We start from the raw sequence: 24,143 nt of genomic DNA, 5'->3' as shown, positions 1-24,143 counted from the left end.
TGAAAGAGCACTGAAGATTAGCAACTAAAAAGACCAATGTGAGGCAGTGTATAGGCAAAGAATTTTGCTGCTGTTATTTTCTAGCACATGGCTGCAGATTCATTTTGCAGAAACAATACTATGACCTTTAGCCGTCACCATGAAGACCACTTTCAAGAACTTAGTGATACAAATCAGACTTCTCTCTTAGTTTTCCAAATGTACCAACTTATTTTGAAGTGATAGTTAAAAGCATCCATAAAGTGTTTCCTCTACCTTGCCTGGCATTGCCCCTCAAATAGCTCTCCTTACAACAGTTTCTTGGGAACAGCCACCATCTATTCTTCACAGACTTGAGTGAAAGCTGATGTCTTGCTATTTGATATACAGGCTCAAAAAAAATGGAACTGCTCAAGAATTCTGAAAGGTTACCACTGCAGGTTTACATTTCACAGTGACAGAAGTTCAAATGACTTCTTTAGAAACTTTAAATTTGTTCTGGCACCAAATCCTGCTTTCTAGGGAATTAAAATTGTGATGAATTTCTTGACTTGATTAATACATCCAATCTTGCCACTGTGGATTCTTTACAGGGAAAATCTGTATTCAATTCACTGGCTCAGCAGTTGGAAATATCTAGGGAACAGGACACTTTGTTAAAGTAGGAAAATACAGCAAAGAAAGCCTAATTTTTCTGTAATTTCTGTATCTAAAATGATTCTATAATGCTGACCTACAATGTTGTTTAAAGGTATAAGAATAAAGTCAGGAAGATGAAAGGCCAAAGCAAAATGAGATTTGAAAAATGCTAAGATAATAAAAGGACTCTTAATGCTAAGCTTAGAACAGCCAGAAGCTGAAAGAATAGATGTATCAGCTGCTCATGGTACAACCATAACAGATTAATAACAGAGAACTGTTTTACTCTAGTACTCTTTTATCTTCTTATGAACAGGTTAGAAGCAAAAAAACAAAATATTTTTTTCATGTTTCATGTTAAGTTTTGAGTTTTAGATTAAAATTATTATCTGAATAAAGAATAAGGGAGATACATACATACAAAGAAAAACTAAAGATCTTTATCTGAATGAAAATACAATATGAGCAGAAGATGTGATGATTGCCAGTAAAGCTAATGTAACCTTAGCTCTAAGAAGAGAGCAGTATCAAGGCAGAGAAAGGTAACATGGCACTCCATGTCACACTTGCCAGACCACACCTACAATCCTGTGTTTTCCGATCTGGAGACACAATGTAAGTAAGGGGAATGTGAACAATGAGGGGTGTATTGTGATAAGAAGACCTGATGGTAAGAGGTCTAGAAAGTAGCATGAAAATCTAGTAAAGAAACTAGACGTATTTGGTCTGGAAGAATGACTAGAGGTGGTACTGTGAGGAGCATGTCAAATGCCTTTCTGACTTGCAAAGCTGGCATGCAGAATAGACACTAGGCCCAGAATACAGAACTTATGCATTTGCATTTGAGGCATTTTTTTAATTAAAAAACTTAAATTGCTTACCTTGTGAAATAGTGAAATTCTTAAAACTAGAAAATGTTCTGATAATGGTTAGTTATTATTTGTGGAGGAATTTATAGATGAAATGTCTGCACTGAACTGGGTCACTGGAGGAGAAAACATCACAAAACCCAGGATTTTTTATGATTTCTATCTAAAAGTTTAGGCTGAAATGGTGAACACATAGTTATTTAGAAGGCTTGGTTTAAAATACCCTGGAAATACTCTCCTACTTCCCTCCTATCAAATAAAAATCCTCATTATAAAAGAAAAAAATAGTCCATGAGATATCCTAGTCCATTAAGTCTTGCATACTTCTTGAGTGTTCAAATAGACTGTTATAAAATGCAAATGTCCCCACAGGAAGCAGCAACATATGGAGATTAGCTATAGCTTGTTGACAAAAAAGACATGAATGAGAGAGGCTACAGAATTAAGTGGGCAGAAATCCCAAGAAAACAAAGTCCTTGTAGGAAAAGAACCAACAATGTTTCTTAGAGGTTGTCCTAGAAATCCAATAAATGACTGAGGCTTCAACTACTGCATGTAGAAAGACATGGCCCAATTTTCCAAGGTGTCTATATCATTACAACTTTTAATGAGTACAGTGTCTGAAAGGGGAAAAATTTCAAGCATTCAGTGTTTATTAATGAAAAGAGTTTCTGCATAAAAGGTGCTTATAGACATTTAGACAAATCGCTAAATTTCAGATTTATGTCTTTTCTTCAAAACCAAACTAGGCTTTCATGTACAGTGTAACTTTGTATCACTAAATAAAATTAACGTTTGGGTAGGTTCTACTATGTAATTGTATGTTTTCACTTATTAATATTTATTAAAGTTACATAGACTTCAGATAGGAGATCAATGTAGCTTTGGTCAAAATTTTTCTTCTAAAGATCATTATTCAAATTTCTTTGTTATGCTAGTTATACTCCTCCTTGCTTTGCTAGCTCAGTAATAATAATATACCATTCTTCCCATTGTTTAAAGTGACACTTTAGCCCTGGCTAGTGTGGCTCAGTTGGTTTAAGGATCATCCCTTACACAAGTGTTGGGTTTGATTCCCAGGTAAGTGGCACGTATGTAGATTGTGGGTTCGGTTCCCAGCCAGAGGCAGCCCACTGACGTATCTCTCTCATATCTCTCTCACATGGGTGTTTTTTCTCTCTCACTCTTTTTTTCTCCCTCTCTAAATCAATTTTTTAAAAAGTGAAAGTTTATATTTTCTCTTCTATACCCAGTGTCCAAACAACTGCTGAGTTCTTTCTCTATAAGAAAGGGTTTCACACGCCTCTTTCTATTCTATTGCCATCACTTTAGTTTATGCACTAATTATCTTTTATGCGCACTACAACTTCTCATAATTAATATTTGTACTTCCAATCTCCCTCCTCAAGAAAGTCTCCTACACACTGGGTACATGAGACTTTTCCCAAAGCATACATTCTTATCAAATCCCATCATTATTCAAATCCCTTTGTCATATTTTCTATTACCCTGACTAGTTATACTCTTTTTTGCTTTGCTAGCTTAGTAATAATAACATACTATTCTTCCCACTGTTTAAAGTGAAACTTGAGCCCTGGCTAGTATGGCTCAGTTGGTTGAAGCATCGTCCCATACATAGGTCTCGGGTTCAATTCTCAGGTAAGGGGCACATACATAGGTTGTGGGTTCGATTCTTAGCCGGAGGCAAGTAGCTCCCTAGCTCAAAACCTTCAGTGACTAACCATAAACTATCATAAAAGCCTAAACTAATTAATATGACACTGAAATCTTCTATTATGTGATCTTGATCTATCTTTTCAGTCTACCCTTAGTATTTTTATGATCATCATTCGCCAGTTAATCCATTGTGCTATCCATTATCTAAGAATCTACATGCTTTCCTACAGCAGAAATGGCCTTCCTCAAATTTTTCTACTATAATCTTATCCATTTCTCAAGGTCCAGGATTAAAATATTTCCCGTAATAAATCAAGCAATCTCTCTCTCCTCTCTCTCTCTCTCTTTCCCTCCCCTAATCAGGCTTAAATCAATCAATCAATCAATTAATCTCATTTATTTATTTGTTTTTCCTGGTTAACTGTTCTCCGTTGGAAGATTCCCTTCCCATTTGATGCATTATGCCTTCCATGATACTTTTATACATCTCTTGTCCCTGACTTGCGGGTCAAGGACAGTGCTATAAAAAGACTGCATTAGATTCCAGGTGTTCTGTAAATGTATTTTGGTTTGATTATATTTCAATCTGATCATAATAAAATGTATTTTATTACATTATATTATTAGATATAGAAGGATTTAACCTGGGGGCATTATGTTAGCAGTTTGGAGCTGAAAAGGGTCACGTAGGAACTATGACAGGTCTGGCATTCTTCATGGAAATGGTGAGGTGAGAACATTTGCTTCCTGGGACAGTACAGCTTTTTTTTAGTGCAGATAATGTTATCACATTGATATGCTTTATCTGTCTCCTTGTGCAACACAGAAGAAATTTTGCAAAAGCAACTTCATTCTTGAAAAAGAAATAAAAAATAATACCTATTTGCCTTTTGTTGTGTCTGAAGGGGACAGTTGAAAACAGGGCCATTGCCTTGCACTGCAATAGGTGCAAGGCGTGGACACTGCTGACACCATGAAAGTTGAAAGCAGAAAGACAATGAATCAGGTAACTTAATGATATTGTCACAGTGCTGGGGTCACACTATCTCAGGGCTTTTATTATGTGGAAAACACAGTTCTCTTACTATTCCAGCCACCTGGAGCCGGGGAGAGTACCTTCCTGACACCTAGGACTTCTCATTGGCATCAGACATCTTGCTTGGGTGGCAGACATTAATCATGATTAGGGCTCTAGGGGAGAAGAATATTATTTCTGCTGCCTACTTAGAAATTTGTGCTGCTTTGTGACTAGGCCCTAAATTTGCCTTCTCCCCCTGCCCATGAATCTGGTTGAGTTATAATCTGTTAAAATACACTGTATTATCCTATCTAATAATAGAAAAACATGCAAATTAGCCAACCCTCCACCATGCTCAAGCCATGCCCACAAGACACGCCCACCAGCCAATCAGAGTGACTATGCAAATTAACCTGACAAAGATGGTGGTTCATTTGTATATGCAGATGTCAAGCGCCCCAGGAGGCAACAGTGGCCCTGGGCCGCATGCTCCCGGGACCATTGCTGGCCAGGGAGGCGAGGCCTGCTGCTCCAAGCCATGCTTGCGGGCTCCTAGGACTTGGACAGTGGAGAGCAGAGCAGGAGAAGAGTGGGCAGAGAGCGGGAGGTTTGGAGGACTTGGCAGAGCAAGAGACCACTGGACATAGAGCAGAGCGAGAGAGAGGGCGGCTTGGAGGGCACGGCTCCCTCTGTCACCCCAGCTTCCTCATCACAGCTGTGGAAACTGACAGCAGGGAGGAGGCAGTCCCACCCCCACAGAATCAGTCAGAATCGGCCTTTGGTCAGACAGCTCTCAGTGGCCTGACAGCCAGGACTCTCATTCACCTGCATCTCAGACCGTGACAGTAGAGAGGTGGGACTATGTCTAAAGAACAACTGTTGATACAACATAGCTCTACAGCCAAAAGATGCCAGCGTTATCGACAGAAAATGTCTGCAGAGCAGCGTGTGTCTGATCTTGAAAGAAGGCGGCGCCCGTGACAGAATGTATCTGAACACCAGCTACTGGAAAAACGTTGCTGTGATGCCGAAAAACACCGGTGTTGTCGACAGAAAATGATTGAAGACCAATGTGCCTTTGAAGTTGAAAGAAGGTGGTGGCGACGACAGAATATGTCTAGAGAACAGTCATCAACAAGTACTACCAATACTGGTAGGAACTGCCTTCTCAGCGAAAATGGAGTACATGAGGATGCAATCCTCGAACATAGTTGTGGTGGAATGACTGATCGATGTGAATTTTGCCTATCACTAGATTTCTCTGATGAAAAACCATCCGATGGGAAATTTACTCGATGTTATAGCAAAGGAAAAGTCTGTGCAAATGATATACATTTTCCAGATTACCCAGAATATTTAAAAAGATTAATGACAAACGAAGATTTTGACAGTAAAAATTTCATGGAAAATATTCGTTCCATAAATAGTTCTTTTGCTTTTGCTTCCATGGGTGCAAATATTGCATTGACATCAGGATTGGGCCATACTGTTTTAGAATACACAGACAAGTTTATCACCATACTGAAACTTTACATCCTTCGGATGGTGTTTCTCGGAAGTTTGCTCAACTCTATATTTTGGATATAGCCGAAGCTACAAGTAAAAGATTAGCAATGCCAGAAAACCAGGGCTGCTCAGAAAGACTCATGATCAACATCAACAACCTCATGCATGAAATCAGTGAATTAACAAAATCGTACAAGATGTTACATGAGGTAGAAAAGGAAGCCCAATCTGAAAGTAGCAGCAAAAGGTACTGCACCCACAGAAGTAACAATGGCAATTAAATACGATTGTAACAGTGACCCAGGTAGATATAATTCTCCCCGTGTAACCGAGGTTGCTGTCATATTCAGAAATGAAGATGGAGAACCTCCTTTTGAAAGGGACTTGCTCATTCATTGTAAACCAGATCCCAATAATCCAAATGCCACTAAAATGAAACAAATCATTATCCTGTTTTCTACATTAGATGCAATGACATATCCTATTCTTTTTCCACATGGTGAAAAAGGCTGGGGAACAGATATTGCATTAAGACTCAGAGACAACAGTATAATCGACAATAATACTAGACAAAATGTAAGAACACAAGTCACACAAATGTAGTATTATGGATTTCATTTCTCTGTGCGGGACACGTTTAATCCTATTTCAAATGCAGGAAAATTAACTCAACAGTTTATCATGGATTCATATTAAAAAATGGAGGCCAATCGGATAAATTTCATCAAAGCAAACCAATCTAAGTTGAGAGTTGAAAAATGTAGTGGTTTGATGCATTATCTCAAATCTAGATCTGAAAATGACAATGTGCCGATTGGTAAAATGATAATACTTCCATCATCTTCTGAGGGTAGTCCCAGAAATATGCAGCAGCGATATCAGGATGCTACGGCAATTGTAACGAAGTATGGCAAGCCTGATTTATTCATAACCATGACATGCAACCACAAATGGGCAGATATTGCAAACAATTTACAACACTGGCAAAAAGTTGAAAACAGACCTGATTTGGTAGCCAGAGTTTTTAATATTAACCTGAATGCTCTTTTAAATGATATCTGTAAATTCCATTTATTTGGCAAAGTAATAGCTAAAATTCATGTCATTGAATTTCAGAAATGCGGACTGCCTCACGCTCACATATTATTGATATTAGATAGTGAGTCCAAATTATGTTCCTCTAATTAATTCCCTTTCAATGTGCATAAATTTCGTTCACCAGGCTACTAGTAATTTTATAACAGTTGTCAATTTACAATTACTAACTTTTTCTTCTTCACTAATTTAAAAGCTCCATGAGGGTAGTAACTGTATGTGCCAGGAAAATTCCTGTATTTATAGCATCTAGCACACAGCTGGCACACAGCTGCTCAGCAAGTATCTGTGAAATGAATGAATGGATGAATGAATGAATGAACAGAGGGTATCAAAAACAGTCTCCATGCTACTTCCTTTGCTTACATTCCCATGCCCTGAATCTTTACCAGTTCAGACTTACAAAGGTGAGCTGTCCTGCACTAAATGAGACAAGAAAGAGAAAAGGGAAGGCGGTCCCTTTACAATATGACCTGCTCTCTCGCTACGTGGAGGGAAAAGAAGACAATCTGAGGCAACTTACAAGATTTTCTAAAGGAAAAACTACACTGTCTCTTGTATTTGCACACTGGATCAAAATACTTTTTAAACATCCAGAATCACACTTTTTACAGCCAGAATGAAACTTAGGATTAATTCAGTATTACTGAGCTGAGGAAAGATTTATCAGTCAACTATTTCAACTTTTCAGACAAGGAAACAGAGTCACTGACATCAAGAGCAGCATTAGTCTTTCTTATTCTCTATGATGTAAAAAAAAAAATTGAATGCAGATAGTTACATTCACTGACAACAAAAAGGATATTTTCCCAGAGATTTCGTTCCAACTCGGTAATCAGTGTAGCTCTTGGTTGGGTGGAAGTTGAAAATAAAAAGAAGATCTGCTCTCTCAAAAGCGATGACCTTATTGGCTTCATGCTTTTCACTCACATAGGCCTGCAAGAATGAACACATATACAACATTTAGATAAAACCTAGGCATTGCCACAAGTCAATTATTTACAAAAAAGCTGTTTTTGTCTTTATGAATAGCTTTGTTAGTTATGAAGCCAAAAATGAAAATGGCAGCATATTATTTTTTTGAACATGTTGTAATTTTTCCATATTAAACTCTAAGCCAATAACAGTCTCAAAACTGTTTGAAGAGTATAAAAAAGTCACCAGCCATTGCCAACGTCAAACAAAGCACAGAAGATTAGTGCTATGGCTCAGGTTTCAATTAATAACATGGCACCTGTGGTATATATAAAGTGTTTGTGGTATATATATACTGGATCTATTCGTAAGTGGATTTTCTTTAAGACTTTTTAGTTCCAGATTAATCAGGTAAAATATATAAAATTACTTTTCAAAATATAATGTAACACTGTTATTATATTGAGGTATCTACAGTTGCAGTTATCTTAAATACTTTGCATTACTGTCTAACTTTTTCAGATTCAACAATAGTACAAAGTCCTTTACAATATATATTTGCCTAATAAAAGAGAAAGTCTGAAAAGAAATGACAACATTTACACACTTCCTTATTTTATACCATGTTTCACAGCAGGCAGCGAGGAACCTTTGCTTTTTCGACACCACTTTCTTCCACTCTCTGATTTGCAGGGACTTATTTCCATGTATATCAGTAGCACCACTCTTGGTAATTTAGAAATGGGAACTAAGGCTCCAGAGCAAGCAGCATGCCTTTTGGTATTCAACATTGTTCCTATTGAAAAGGAGCATCATTTTGCTCTCTCTTCTGGAAACAGCATTACTAATAAACGTGATTTGGGCATTCATGTCATGCAGCCAATCTTACTGAATATACAGGTACCTTTTTCAGCCATTTAAAAAAAAACCACACATAGACACCAAAGTAAAAACACATCATCAGTAATTTCAAACAGCACCCGTAAAAAGTAAATGGATTATAAGTAACACATACTATATGTTAATTTTTGCAAGGGGAAAAAAAAAGCCTGCATAATATTTGCACCTGTTAATTACATTCTTGAAAACTTATTGAAAACTGAGACTTTAATTCCAGAAGAGACTCAAGCTCATGAAAAATACAAAAGAGCGTGCAGGTATAATAGCATCTATTGAAATGACAGCTTAGAAACCAGTAAAAGAAGGAGGAAAAAAGAAATAAAGAAATCTACATGTTGTCAAAGTAATTTTTTATGAAAGCATCATAATTTGTATGAAGAAAAAGTCAAAATAATTAAGATGTTTCCCCCACAATTTCCAAAATAAATTTCATGTAGAGCATTTGTCATTTATTTTAACCAGTTGAAATAAAAATAACTAAAATAACAACAAACTAAACAATAAAGTAAGCAGGGTATCACGTTTTAGATTTTCATTATCTATTGGAGAGACTACAATAACATGTTTTGACAACCTTAAGTTTATTACAGGGCGCTACACACTGAATAATAAAGTGCTGTTTAAAAGACCTGCATAGAGATTTAAATCGATTGCCTTTCTGAGCATGTACAACATCAGTGATTAAAACATAACATTTAGAGTAAAGAGCTTACCTGTGGTGCCGAGAGCCAACCACACCTTTCTTCCAGCTGATTCATCTCCCTGTCAAAGTTATTTAGAAACTTATAGCGAAGGAGGTCATCATCAGTTAAATGAAACTGCCTTCTGGCGTAATGGTAACTCTCATTATTTCCTTTTCTCGGGAAGTCTAGCCATTCTGGATGCCCAAATTCGTTACCTGCATTAAAAAACAAATTTAGACTTTGCTTAGTAATGTTAGCATTTCTTACTAAGATAACTCAATAACTAAATGGTGTAAAGTCCTTGCAAGAAGTCTGGGTTGTGATTTAGTGGCGCTGTCCTGGGAATGACACAGACCCTGGCTCTGAAAAGCAGAGTCCCGCACCAAGAGGACCGGCGGCTGCTGGGCTCAGAAGCCCAGGGTGAGTTCTCACCAGGCATGTATTCCCACTTCTGAAAGCAAGCATCTCTGTCATACTTATCTCATCTTTGAAATCATCGCTGAGTCATTTTTAAAATCTCTATTTCTCTAATCTCTTCAATCTGTAGAATGGGTTATAATTTCAGATGGCTTTACATGTACATTATTTTTTTGATTTTCAAAGACACTCTCTATTATATCCAATCCACAGAGGAGAAATCCAAAGCTCTGGGCAGTTAAGGGATTTGTTCAACCTCACACAGATAATAAGTAGAAAAGGAACCACTGAAATTTAGTTCTTCTGATTTAAATCCACAGTTTTTTCTACCTCATCCCAAAAGGCAAGAACACCATAAACTTCAGGTGCTACAGAAACACATGTCATTGCTCATTTTTTGGTCAGATGTATGTGTTACCATTAGACGTGTACTTTTAATTTCAAATGTGTGTGTATGTGCCCATGTATGTGTAACTGGAACACTTGTTTAGAAATCCGTTTCTATATTACCTCTTACTATAATGATGAAAACCAGAAATCTTACACACTTGAAAAATGATATAAAACTAAGGACCCGGTGTACAAAAATTTGTGCACTCGGCGGGGAGCTCAGCCAGGCCTGTGCCCTCTTGCAGTCTGGGACCCCTCAGGGGATAACCACCTGCTGGCTTAGGACCACTCCCAGGGGGAATAGGCCTAAGATTGCAGTCAGACATCCCTCTGGCAGCCCGGGAGCCCTTGGGGGATGCCCATGTGCCAGTGGGGAACAGGCCCAAGCTGTAGTTGGACATCCTTACCGCTGCTGAGGAGGCGGGAGAGGCTCCCACCACCACCGCTGTACTGGCAGCCATCAGCCTGGCTTGTGGCTGAGCAGAGCTCCCACATGTGGGAGCGCACTGACCACCAGGGGGCAGCTCCTGCATTGAGCGTCAGCCCCCTGGTGGTCAGTGTGTGTCATAGTGACCAGTCATTCCCAGTCCTTCTGCTGTTAGGGTCAATTTGCATATTCCCCTTTTATTATATAGGATAGAGGCCTGGTGCATGGGTGGGGGCTGGCTGGTTTGCCCTGAAGGGTGTCAGGATCAGGGTGGGGGTCCTGCTGGGTTGTTTGGCCAGCCTTGGTGAGGGGCTGAGGGCCATTTTCAGACTGGCCACACCCCCTTCAGGGTGGGGGTCCCCGCTAGAGTGCCTGGCCAGCCTGGGTGAGGGGCTGATGGCTGTTTGCAGGCTGGCCATAGCCTCTTCAGGGTGGGGGGTCCTGCTGGAGTGCCTGGCCAGTCTGGGTGAGTGGATGATGGCTGTTTGCAGGCTGGTCACAGCTCCCAGCCACCCAAGCTCCCAGTGGAGGCTGGCTGGAAGCAGGTATCTGGGATTTATTTAGCTTCTATAATTGAAACTTTGTTGCCTTTTGAGGAGGTCACAGCTGGCCAGGGAAGGCGGGAAGCTTGGCTTCCTCCATCGCCGGGGCAACCAAGCCTCCTGCTTGCTCCAGCTCCATGGCTGCTGGCCGCCATCTTGTTTGGGTTAATTTGCATATAGTCGCTCTGATTGGCTGGTGGGCATGGCTTAAGTGAAGGTACGGTCAATTAGCATCTTTGTCTTTTATTAGTGTAGATGATATATATATATATATTTATCATTATAATTACAAATTTAGATGTTAGTCTTCTAATAGATTGCTCATACTGTTTTACCCAAGTTGGATTTCTACTTTATGGCTTCTTTCTCCCTCTTCCCCTTAAAAATTAATCACTATTTTCTAAAATTTATTTTCATTTACCCCATTAACACTACAATTTTCTAAGACAAATTTCTCATTTCACTTAGAAAGTACCATAGCCAATACAAGTGTGTTCTACTTTAAAGCAACTAGTATATTAATATTCTAATTATAAAAACTTATAAGGTTGGATGTAATCTGAAATAATTTATTGCAGAATTGCTTTATGGCAACCTCTGCTAGGAAACGCTGCCAATTTACATTTCACTTTTCAGGACCATAGTCATCAAACTAAAAACAACATCCAAACAAATATGTCCGTGGTAGTTTCATAAAAATTAAAGTGTCTACAAACATATGGCTAAATTTTAATATTTCAGTCTAAATATTTCTTATGGTATTCCCACTATGTGACACAGGAGGGACCCAGATTTCTGACTCTACGGGCCCCTTTTACTTTAGGATGCCCTAAAGTGACACAAGGAACTTCCCTCCGCTACACTTAGGAGTCCTGCCTAGGTCTGGCACCTGATTCAACCAGCTCAAGGTGTAGCCACTGCATAGCTCGCTCCATCACCCATACAAGTGGCGAAATGATGTAGCTCCAGAACTGTAGTGGAGCATATTCCTCACTGATAACGAAGGCACTGCCAGTCTAGGGAATATTGTATGTCCCAGTACTAGTGGGATTTCCACTAGTGGAGAATGTTAGAGCCTAGAAATGCCACAAGGTAGTTAAAGTGTAGTCACATACAATCTGGATCCAGGCTTTCTATAGGCAAAATACTTTTTATTTTGCTATGGCTACAGATCCCTGAGGTGGCTCCAATGGTAATAAGCAATTCCTTTAGTGTTTTCTGGGGGAGAATGTTACATCACTGCTATCACAATGGCACAGTAGAGGCAGCTGCACATACTTAATGTCTGCTTATCATGTGCACATGCAGTGCTCTTCCCATTTTCAACAAACTTCAAGTACTGGTAGGTACTCTTATCGTTGCAAGTTTACAGATAAGAAAACTGAGGCTGTTAAGTGGTAGGCCTATGAACCCAGATAGTCTGGTTTTACACCCTGACTTGGTGAAGGAGTTTGATTTAGCCCTAAAATAATGTTTGTGGTGAGGAGAAGAGGTGGTACAGACAGGATGAGGTCAGATTAAGATAAGCCTCATGAAATTTGGATCTTATGTTACAGGCAATACGGAACCAAAAGCCCTATTAAGTGGGGAATGAGAAGTTCAACTGTGTTTATTACTAAAATACCTCTGGTGCAATATGGAAAAGACACTGGGTGTGGGGGATAGTTGAATGGTAAGATGTCTAATATGGAATCCAAAGTATATGGTAAGAGAGTTTTACGCTAAGCGAAATAAGCCAGTCAGAGCAAGACGAATAACACATGATCTCACTCACATGTGGAATTTAATGAACACAATAAACAGATGAATAAGAGGTACAGAGACATAGAAGCATGGAGCAGACTGTTGACTCTCAGAGGGAAGGCAGGGTTGGGTGGGTGGGAAGAGATCAAGCAAAGAACTTGCATGCATACATGCATAACCCATGGACACAGACAATAGGGTGGTGAAGGCCTGGGGTAGGGGTGGGGGTGGGGTTAGGTCTGGGCCAGAAGGGGTCAATGGGGAAAAAAAAGGGAGCATATATAATACTTTCAATAATAAAGATTTTAAAAAAAACAACCTACCAAAGTATAAGGTAAGAGATGACAGCTTGCAATGAGAATGGAGAATAGAATGACTAATTCAGGTGGCATTTCTGAGGTGGAAACAATAGGATTGGATGACTGGCTGCTGAATGGAGGTTGAGGAAAAGGGAGGTATGAATACAATTTGAAGGTTTGGGCTCAGAAGACTGAGCTGTGACAGCACTGGCTGTTCTAGGGGAAGATGATGACAGCGGGAGTGTGTGGGGAGAAGGTAATGTGGTCACTTTTTGGCATACTGAATTTAAGACCTGAAGAATGTACAGGCACCCATGGATTTAGAGTAACATTGCTAAAAATAAGGTACTGAAATTCAGGTAAGATCTGGGGATGGGGAGCAAGAGTATGTTGTAAGGCCTCAATAAACAACAGAAGTTACAGCCACAGGAGGAAAAGGGCCATGGGCAGCAGCTAATGGAACTGCAGGCAGAAAGGAGACAGATTAGAGAAGACAGAGGAACAAAGGTGAGCAGAGGAAGCAGAACATAAGAAATACAGAAGGCTAAGAAGAGACTCAAGGAGGGTGGTCAGAGTCAAATGCTACCAAAACAAAAACAAAACAAAAAAAGAAGAACTTGTGATATCATCACGCCTTGGGAATAGTAATAAGATAGTGTAGAGCTGTGCTTTCCAATCAATTAGTATGCTCCAGAGGAAACATACAGATTCCTAGATAGCTTATTAAAAATATTCGTGCTCATTGATTCTGATCCACTACCTTTGAGGCGAGTCCTTGGCAGCAATTTGTATTTTCATCAGCCGCCCTGTAATATTCTGAAAGCAGGAGGGCTGAGGCCACAGAACAACAGCATAGAGGTGTATATATCTCAGTGAGGACAGTTAGACAGCGTGATGCCTGTGAACACAGGCTTCTCAGTCAGAGACTGGGGCTTTAGTTCCAGCAAGGCTACTTAAGTGATTTTAGTGAATTTAGGCAATGTAATCTCCCCAGTACTCAGTTTCCTCCTCTGTAAAATCAGATAATAAGTTTCATAAAAGCTCTTTTAAGCTGTTCTAGAGGCACTTAGAACAAGGTCTGGCATCTATAAGCTTGCAAGGTATGGAAGCTTTGATGCTACACACTTCCTCTCATTACTGATGTGGTTCCGGAACAAAGGACATAAGGGGAAATAGGAAGAGTTATACTAAAGCTAACATGCCTGGCTCCCATCATTAAGAGGAGGAAACTGACCAGCAGACACACAAGTAACCAGGATAAATTTGAAAGGCAGCAATTTGCTCCTCTTCACTTAGGTTTCAGGAAACATGATTCCATTCTTTAAAGTGTAAAAATTCTAAAATGATGCATTTATTCATGTATTTAATAACACAAACAAATTTTCCTAAGCCAAGTATTAATGCCTTTTGAATTATCTACTATTTGAGATCTTAAAAGGCAGAATTAAAAGTGAAAATAATTTTGCTAGAAGATACCCAGATTGATAGGATTAATCAGGTTGCTACATTAGGATCCCTTCTCCACTTTCTTCCCTCATTATTCCTATATGTTCATCCTACAAAACCTGTGAACAAGCTCTCAGAGTTTATATATACTATTATAGTACACACTACAAGCCCGATGCACAAAATTTGTGTAAGGGTGCCTCGGCCCTCGCAGCCCCAGCTGCTTCACGGCCCCACCCCCCACCCACTGGTCATTCTGGAAGGTCGTTCTGCCATCTGGTCTAATTAGCATATTAGCTCTTTATTATATACTAGAGGCCCGGTGCACAAAAATTTGTGCACTCGGGGGGGAGAGGGGTCCCTCAGCCCGGCCTGTGCCCTTTCACAGTCTGGGACCCCTCAGGGGATGACCACCTGCTGGTTTAGTCCCGCTCCCTGGTGGATTGGGCCTAAGATGGCAATCAGACATCCCTCTGGCAGCCTGGCAGCCCTTGGGGATGTCCACTTCCCAGCGGGGAGCAGGCCTAAACTGCAGTGGGACATCTTTAGCGCTGCTGAGGAGGCAGGAGAGGCTCCCACCACCAATGCTGTACTGGCAGCCATCAGCCTGGCCTGTGGCTGAGCAGAGCTCCTCTCATGTGAGAGTGCCCTGACCACCAGAGGGCAGCTCCTGCATTGAGCGTCTGCCCCCTGGTGGTCAGTGTGTGTCATAGTGACCAGCCATTCCCAGTCCTTCTGCTGTTAGGGTCAGTTTGCATATTACCCTTTTACTATATAGGATAGAGGCCTGGTGCACGGGTCGGGGCCTGCTGGTTTGCCCTGAAGGGTGTCCCGGATCAGGGTGGGGGTCCCCACTGGGGTGCCTGGCCAGTTTGGGTGAGGGGCTGAGGGCTGTTTTCAGGCTGGCAGGTAACTGAAGCTCCCAACCTCTCCTTTTTTTCTTTTTCTTTTTTAATTCTGAGAATTATTTACCTTCTATGGCTGTCACTGGAGCTGAGAGTCGGCTTTAGCTCTGAGGCTTGGCTCCAGCTCTGAGACCTCAGCTGCTGAAAACAGTTATCTGGGTTTGTTTGGGTTCTATAATTGAAACACTGTTGTGGTCCTGCTCACTCCAGCTATGACAGCTGAAAGCAGGTTTCTGGGGTTTGTTTAGCTTCTATAATTGCAACATTGTTTCGCAGAGTGCAAGCTCAGAGGCTGGCAGCGGCAGGCAGGGAACCTTGGCTTCCTCCTTCACTGGAGCAAGCAAGCCTCTTGTTCATTTCAGCTGCCTGGCTGCGGGCCGCCATCTTGGTTGGCAGTTAATTTGCATATCTCGCTGATTAGCCAATGGGAAGGGTAGTGAAGTTATGGTTAATTATCATGTTTCTCTATTATTAGATAGGATGATAATATTATATATGCTACATGTAGTGTGTGTGTGTGTATATATATATATATATATATATATATATATATATTAGACTATATATGGTATATATTGTACAGTATACATTTGATTACATTCCACTTAAACAGCATAGACACCTTCTAAAAGCAAAGCTCTGCCCAGCGAGCATGGCTCAGTGGTCGAGCATCAACCTATTAACTAGAAGGTCATGTTTCAATTCCTGGTCAGGGCACATGCCCAGGTTGCAGGCTTCATCCCCAGTGTGGGAATTTTAGGAGGCAGCTGATCAATGATTCTCTTTCATCATTGTTGTTTCTATCTCTCTCTCCTACTCTCCTCCTCTCTGAAGTCAATAAAAGTGTATTTAAAACATAAATAAATAAAAGCAGAGCTCTGTGCTGGGTAGAACACATTGCTGGTACTACAGGATTCCTTATCTCCTAATTCTTCCCAGCCTTCTTAAAAATGCAACCCAGGTCACAACTCTTGATACCTGTCATCTTTCCAACTGCTCAGACTAATGAGGTGAAAGTATAAATTCTTCTACAGTGTAGACTTTAGCTTCTACATCAGTATCCCTCTTGAAAGCACAGAGTTTTTTATTTGTTTGCTTGTGTTTTTTTTTTTCATCAGTACAGAACTGAATGGTGAGTTTCAGCAAAATTATTGTGGGCAATAGTAATTCATCTTATAATCTGATTAAAAGGAAAGTACCTGTTACCCAGAAACACACACACACACACACACACACACTCTCTCTCTCTCTCTCTCTCTCTCTCTCTCTCTCTCTCTCTCTCTCTCTCTCTCTCACACACACACACACACACACACACACACACACACTGGATATAGTCTCAACTATTCATAGACTCCATCCAAAAAGTGATCCAATGTGAAATTACATTATCATTCTGGCATGAAAATTCATGTCCATATAATCTATAGCATAAATAAAGATTGACAAGTAGCAAATTACAATTACATGAGATAAGGCATGCAAATCAGTAGAAGAGCACAAGACACAATATGTGACTAAAATAGTGGCAAATATTATAGTGTCATATTTTTCTTTTATCCATTATTTTTATTGTACAAGTATATACTGACAGATACATTATTTAAAAATAATTTAGAAGTTTAAGATACAATATGCTGCTCAATTTCTATGCTAATATTAACTATTATAATATTACTAGAGGTCCAGTGCACGAAATTTGTGCACTCAGGGGGTGGGGTCCCTTAGCTCGGCCTGTGCCCTCTCCCAATCTGGGACCCCTCAGGGGATGACCACCTGCTGGTTTAGTCCCGCTCCCTGGGGGATTGGGCCTAAGATGGCAATCAGACATCCCTCTGGCAGCCCGGCAGCCCTCGGGGGATGTCCACTTGCCACCGGGGAGCAGACCTAAGCTGCAGTCGGACATCCTTAGCACTGCTGAGGAGGCAGGAGTGGCATCCACCACCACCGCTGTACTGGCAGCCATCAGCCTGGCTTGTGGCTGAACAGAGCTTCCCCATGTGGGAGCACACTGACCACCAGAGGGCAGCTCCTGCATTGAGCGTCTTCCCCCTGGTGGTCAGTGTGTGTCATAGTCACCAGTCATTCCCATTCTTTCTGCTGTTAGGGTCAGTTTGCATATTACCCTTTTACTATATAGGATAGAGGCCTGGTGCACAGGTGGGGGCTGGCTGGTTTGCCCTGAAGGGTATCCTGGATTAGGGTGGGGGTCCCGCTTGGGTGCCTGGCCAGCCTGGGTGAGGAGCAGATGGCTGTTTTCAGGCTGGCCACACCCCCTTCAGGGTGGGGGTCCCCACTGGGGTCCCTGGCCAGTCTGGGTGAGGGGCTGAGGGCCGTTTTCAGGCTGGCCTGCGACTAAAGCTCCCAGCCTCTCCTTTTTTTCTTTTTTTTTATTCTGGGATTTATTTACCTTCTATAATTGAAACTCAGTTGCCTTCACTGGTGCACCCAGCTCTGAGACCGCGGCTGGCTGAAAGCAGGTATCTGGGGTTTGTTTAGCTTCTATAATTGAAACTTTGTTGCTTTTGGAGCTGTTGCTTTTGGAGCTTAGAGCAGGCCGCGGCAGGCGGGGAACCTTGGCTTCCTCCATCACTGGAGCAAGCAAGCCTCCTGCTCGCTTCAGCTGTGTGGCTGCCGGCAACCATCTTTGTTGGCAGTTAATTTGCATATCTCGCTGATTAGCCAATGAGAAGCGTAGTGGAGGTACGGTTAATTGCCCTTTTTGTCTTTTAGTAGATAGGATATTTTCTTTTAATTTTTATTATTCACACAATATACTGATATATTATTTTTAGAAATCATAATAAAATATATGCATAAAGTATCTGAAGTATTACCAAATGACCAGTTGCTATGGTCTGAATGTTAGTGTCCCCCATGATACCTATGTTGAAATCCTAATCTTCAATGTGATGGTATTAGGCGGTGGGACCTTTGAGGGGGTGCTCAGGTCATGAGGATGGAGCCTTTAGGAATGGGATTAGTGCTCTTTTACATAAGAGGCTCCAACAGAGCTCCTTGGCCTCTTCCACAACATGAGGATACAATCTAGAAGTCTGTAACACAGAAGAGGGCCCTCACTCAGCCATGCTGGCACTTGAACTCAGACTTCCAGCCTCCAAACTATGAGAAATAAATTTGTGTTGTTTAAAAGTTACCTGATCTATGATAATTTCATTATAGATGCCCAAGTGGACTAAGACACTACTGTTTCTTTTTTGGTAAGTATAGTTATCTCACTTATATTTATACTAATAGCTATATACCTACATCTATCTATCTACTATCTATCTATCTATTTATCTATCTATCTATCTATCTATCTATCTATCATCAATCATCTATGTGTCTATCTATCTACCTACTTATCTAGTCTACCTATTTACCTATCTATTTATCTACCTATAACATATTTTGAACAAAAATAGACTTATATTATATGTGATATTGAATTTTTATGTATTTCCGATATCATCAAGTATACATCACCATGGTGATATTTCATTATGTGCATATAATGCAATTTTATTTAATCATTCTTGTGATGATAGTCATTTTGGCTTTTTTCTAATATTTTAGTATTATAAAAAGTGACCAGTCTTATAAATGTATCTATGTACATTTGTCTGATATTTCCTTAAGGTAAACTGAATAACTAAGATATCTGATCAAAAGGTAAACAGCATGGTACATATATACAATGGAATATTACTCACCCACAACAAATAATGCAATTTTACCATTTGTGACAACATGGATGGGCCTAGAGGGTATTATGATAGGTGAAATAAGTGAGTTAGAGAAAGACAAATGCCATATGATTTCACTTATATGTGGAATCTAAAGAACAAGATCAACAAAATTGAAACAAACAAAGATACAGAGAATAGACTGATGATTGCCAAGGGGAGGAGGGCTCTGGACTGGGTTGAAAAGATGAGGGGATTAAGAAGTAGAGTGGATGTTACAAAATCGTCATGGGGATGTAAAGTACAGCATAGGAAATATCAACACTAATAAAAGAGAAAAATGGTAATTGGCGTACGACGATACCCTTTTCATTGGCTAATCAGGGCTATATGCAAATTAACTGCCAACTAAGATTGGCAGTTAACTGTCAACAAGATGGCGGTTAATTTGCATATGTAGGCACAATGCAGGGAGGCGAAAGGGAAAGCAGGAAGAAGCCCCCTGCCACTGACAGTGATCGGAAACCTAGGGGGGATCTAAGAGCTGGGGGGCAGGGCAAAGGCGGCCCTGGGGCCGCCTTTGCCCTGCCCCCCAGCCATGATCGGAGTATCAGGTGCCTTTGCCGCCCTGGCCAGTGATAGCAGGAAGTAGGGGTGGAGCCAGCGATGGGAGCTGGGCACGGTCGAAGCTGGCAGTCCCGGGAGCTAGGGGCCCCTTGCCTGGGCCTAAAGCGGAGCCCACAATCGCGGGGCCGCTGCAGCTGTGGGTCCCCGCTGCCCGGGCCGGACGCCTAGGCCAGAGGCGTCAGGCCTGGGCAAGGGGCTGATCCTGCAATTGGAGGGTGATGGGGGTCAACGCCTGAGGGCTCCCAGTATGTGAGAGGGGGCAGGCTGGGCTGAGGGACACTCACCCCACACACACCCAGTGCACGAATTTCGTGCACCGGGCCCCTAGTAGTCAATAACACCGTAATAATTATGTATGGTGCCAGCTGGGTACTGAAAATAACAGGGGCAACATTTTATAAAGTACAGGACTGTCTAACCACTCTATTGAAACTAATACAAAATAATACTGAATGTAAACTAATTGAACAAGTTTTAAAGAAAGGTAAATAATAGATATGATTCTATGAGAAAACTTTACCCAAGAACTGAACATTCCTAATTATTTGAAGAGACAGGCACAAGTTAGCAAACTGTTACTGAAAATACTGTTTAAAAACACAAATTATATTCCTTAATATACGTATATGTTTAAGATACTACTTTAAAAGCATTTTTCATCATTTATATTTAAGATTTCATTTTAATGCCATCTAAGGTAAGTCAATTTTAATCATTCATCTTTTCAATAACATATCTAGAAATTAACTATTATGAAAAAAAATTGTGAGGTCAAATTATGTAATTGGAAAATATAAGAAAAAGATGAAAACAGGGAAAATGTTTGGTATCATAATCCAATTTAGGATTTTGCATGTATTTTAAGTTTTACTTCATTGATCCTTTGCAAGTATAAAGACACTACTTTAAAGAATATTTCAATAAGCATACTTATATAATATGGAATATAAAATTGAATTTCTAAGTTAGAATAAAGAGCTATTAAAATATTTTCAAGATATGATGAGGACCTTATTCTATTATAGAGAATCATTAATTAATCTCTATTAAAGACTAATTTAGATTTTCTGAAATCCTTCTCCTGGAGACTTCTTTTTGAACTGAAAGATGCACAAAGTTGCATACAACAAAGAAAGAGATAGGAAAATTACATTAGTGACTGCAGACAGGACACTCTACAGAGTGGCTTTCGAATGTTATCTCTGTTGTAAATGAGCTGACAATTAATTTAGACAAATGCAACATTAAATTTCGTATGTGGTGCAAAACTGTAAACACAAGCATGAAATAAATGGAAGCAAAACACAGAAAGACTTTCAAAGTGACCTTGGAATATTGGTGAACCATTCTCAGACTGAACAGTGAAAAGTGAAAAATGTCTGTTAGTTATCTTACATTTAGCTCCCAGCTCACAAACCTAACAAAGAAAAATACTATCATTAAAACAAGTTAAGAATGTTCTTCTCATTTATGGCCTACAAATTACTTAGGGAATGTGGCCACACGTGAGACAGTGCAATGAAATATGGCCACCCAAATAAGCTTGTAACTAAGGGCTGCTCTAATAAAGATGAATAAGAAATGTAAATGTATGCAGGTGATGGCAACAAAAGTAATTGATATGTTTAGTACAGACAACTTGATGGAATGGTAGACACATGATCTGAATCAGTATTTAACTTAACCATATACTAGTAAAACTATACATATATATGTGTACATATTTCTAAATTACCTATCTAAATATCCTATCTAATAAAAGAGAAACATGGTAATTGGCGTACGACTGCTACCCTTCCCATTGGCTAATCAGGGCGATATGCAAATTAACTGCCAGCCAAGATGGCGGTTAACCGCCAACAAAGATGGCAGTTAATTTGCATACATAGGCGCAATGCTGGGAGGCGAAAGGGGAAGGAGGGAAGAAGCCACCTGCCGCTGACTGCAATCAGAAACCCAGGTGGCAGCCAAGAGCCAGAGAACCAAGCTGCCTTTGCTCGGAGAAGCCAGGCCTTTTTGCCGGCTTCTGTGATAGGAGAACCTGGCCACCTTTGCAGGCCCTGGGCCTGTAATCGGAGAAGCTGGGTGGGGCAGGGAAGAGGTGGATGTCTGCCTCTTCCCTGCCCAGCCTGGCTTTTCAGATCACTGATCACCAGTGATGGGAGAACACCCAGAGGCGGGGCCAGAGGCTGGGCTGCATAGCTGCCTGGGGACACCATCCGGACCCCAGGGGCAATGCAGCCAGGCCCCATCAGGAGACCCAGAAGTAGACCCAGGCACCAGGGCTGCGTAGCCTCTGGGGCATGCGATCCGGTGCCCAGGCTGAGGAGACCCAGGGCCTGGGGCTGCTTCGCAGCTGGGGCATGCCATCTGGTCCAGGGATGATGCAGCCAGGCCCCAGAAGGAGACCCAGAAGGAGACCCAGGCGCCAGGGCTGTATCCCTGCTGGGGCATGCGATCCAGTGCCTGGGCTGAGGAGACCCAGAAGGAGACCCAGGGACCTCCCAAGAGGAGAGTCTCCATGGTCAGATGGCATGGTTTCGGGACAGGAATAAAGACCCAAGATGACTCAGATGCCTGGCCACAGGGTTAGACCAGCCAGCAGGGCCTTTCAGTTGGGACTGGGGTGGGGGTGGGGCGAGGGAGGCAAGCCAGAAATAGAGAACTACAACTCCCAGGAGGCTTAGCAGCCGGGCCTGGGTGCCTGGCTGTGAAATCGGATGGGCTGTAGTTTTGCAAGCCACTTTAAACTAGAGGCTTGCAAGGTTGGAAGTTCTGCACCAGGAGCCAGGGAGAAATGGAGCTGGAGCAGAGAGAGGGGTCCATGGCAGCCATGGGCTTTGAGAGTTCTCAGCACCTCCAGGCTGGGAGCTGGTGCTGCCTCCGCTGAAGGTGGTCACATCCTGGAGAGCGAGCTTGAGACCGAAGTGGAGTTCGTGTCTGGGGGGTTTGGGCAGCTCCAGCCTCCAGGACTAAGATGAAGAGGAGGAGGCAGCCTGAGGCTGGCAATGGCGGCGCCAACAGGAACTCAATCGCAGGAAGTACCAGGCGCTGGAGGGAGATCGAGCAGGCGAAGGAGCGGGTCCTGAACAGGCTCCATCAGATATAGACGATAACATGGAGACTCCAGCAGGAGCGGAGGTTCCTCATGAAGGTGCTGGACTCATACAGCGACAACTACCAGGCCAGCCAGTTCACCATCTTACTGGAGGAGGAGGGCAGCCAGGGCACAGATGCCCCCACCCCAGGAAACGCTGAGAACGAGCCTCCAGAGAAAGAGGGGCTGTCCCCGCCCAGGAGGACGCCAGCTCCCACAGAAGCCAACAGCCTGGCCCCTGCAGCTCTGTGTGTGACAGGGGACGGGGCCACAATCTCCCTATCGGCACTGCTCTGTTCGTGACAGGGGAAGGCGCCCCAACCCCCTGACCGGCCCTGCTCTGTGGGTGATAGAGGGCAGCGCCTCAACCTCCCCACCCCCCACGGGCCCTGCTCTGTATGTGATGAGGTAGAGCCATAACCTCCCCATCGTCCCTGGCCTGAGTTTGACAGTGGCGGCACCCCAACCCCCTGATCGGCCCTGCTCTGTGGGTGACAGGGGGCGGTGCGCCAACTTCCCTATCGGCCCTACTCTGTGCATGACAGGGGGGAGCTCCCCAACCCCCTGATCGGCCCTGCTCTGTGCGTGACAGGGGGCAGTGCCCCAACCCCCTGATTGCCCTGCTCTGTGCGTGACAGGGGGTGGCACCACAACCTCCCCATGGACCCTGCCTTGAGTGTGACAGGGGGCGGTGCCCCAACCCCCCAATCGGCCCTACCCTGAACGTGACTGAGGGTGGCATCGCAACCTCCCAATCCGCCCTGCTCTGTGCATGACAGGGGAAGGCGCCCCAACTCCCCAATCAGCCCTGCTCTGAGCCCGACCAGGGGCTGCACCTAGGGATTGGGCCTGCCCTCTGCCACCCGAGAGCAGGCCTAAGCCAGCAGGTCGTTATCTCCCGAGGGGTCCCAGACTGCGAGAGGGCACAGGCCGGGCTGAGGGACCCCCCCCTTCCCCCGAGTACACAAATTTTTGTGCACCGGGCCTCTAGTCTACACTAATAAAAGAGAAAAATGGTAATTGGAGTACGACCGATACCTTTTTCATTGGCTAATCAGCGAGATATGCAAATTAACTGCCAACTAAGATGGCATTTAACCACCAACAAATATGGCGGCTAATTTGCATATTGCAGGCAGGATGGTACAGCACCATCGGAGAGCGGGTTGGGGGTGTGAGTGTCAGCAGTCGCCCGAGACCCGATCCCGCCGGCAGACCCGGACGCGGGCCAGCGGGGCGGCTGCGGCATCCGCCCGCACTTACGCCCCCAACTCAGACCC

General features: G+C 42.5%; 1 protein-coding gene across 1 annotated transcript in view; it reads right to left on the bottom strand.

Moving 5' to 3' along the window:
• The window catches only part of GBE1 (1,4-alpha-glucan branching enzyme 1), a 358,778-nt gene that overhangs the window by 37,703 nt on the left and 296,932 nt on the right, over positions 1-24,143 (bottom strand). Inside the window, exons 13-14 of the mRNA XM_059688080.1 lie at positions 9,312-9,496; positions 7,589-7,719 (exon numbers count right to left, since the gene is read on the bottom strand). Of these exons, the coding sequence (XP_059544063.1) occupies positions 7,589-7,719; positions 9,312-9,496 (316 nt within the window). The remainder of the gene's footprint in view (positions 1-7,588; positions 7,720-9,311; positions 9,497-24,143) is intronic.

This window comes from Myotis daubentonii, chromosome 3 (assembly GCF_963259705.1).
Source record: "Myotis daubentonii chromosome 3, mMyoDau2.1, whole genome shotgun sequence".
Taxonomy (NCBI): Eukaryota; Metazoa; Chordata; class Mammalia; order Chiroptera; family Vespertilionidae; genus Myotis; species Myotis daubentonii.
This window is presented reverse-complemented; position numbering and strand designations above follow the sequence as displayed.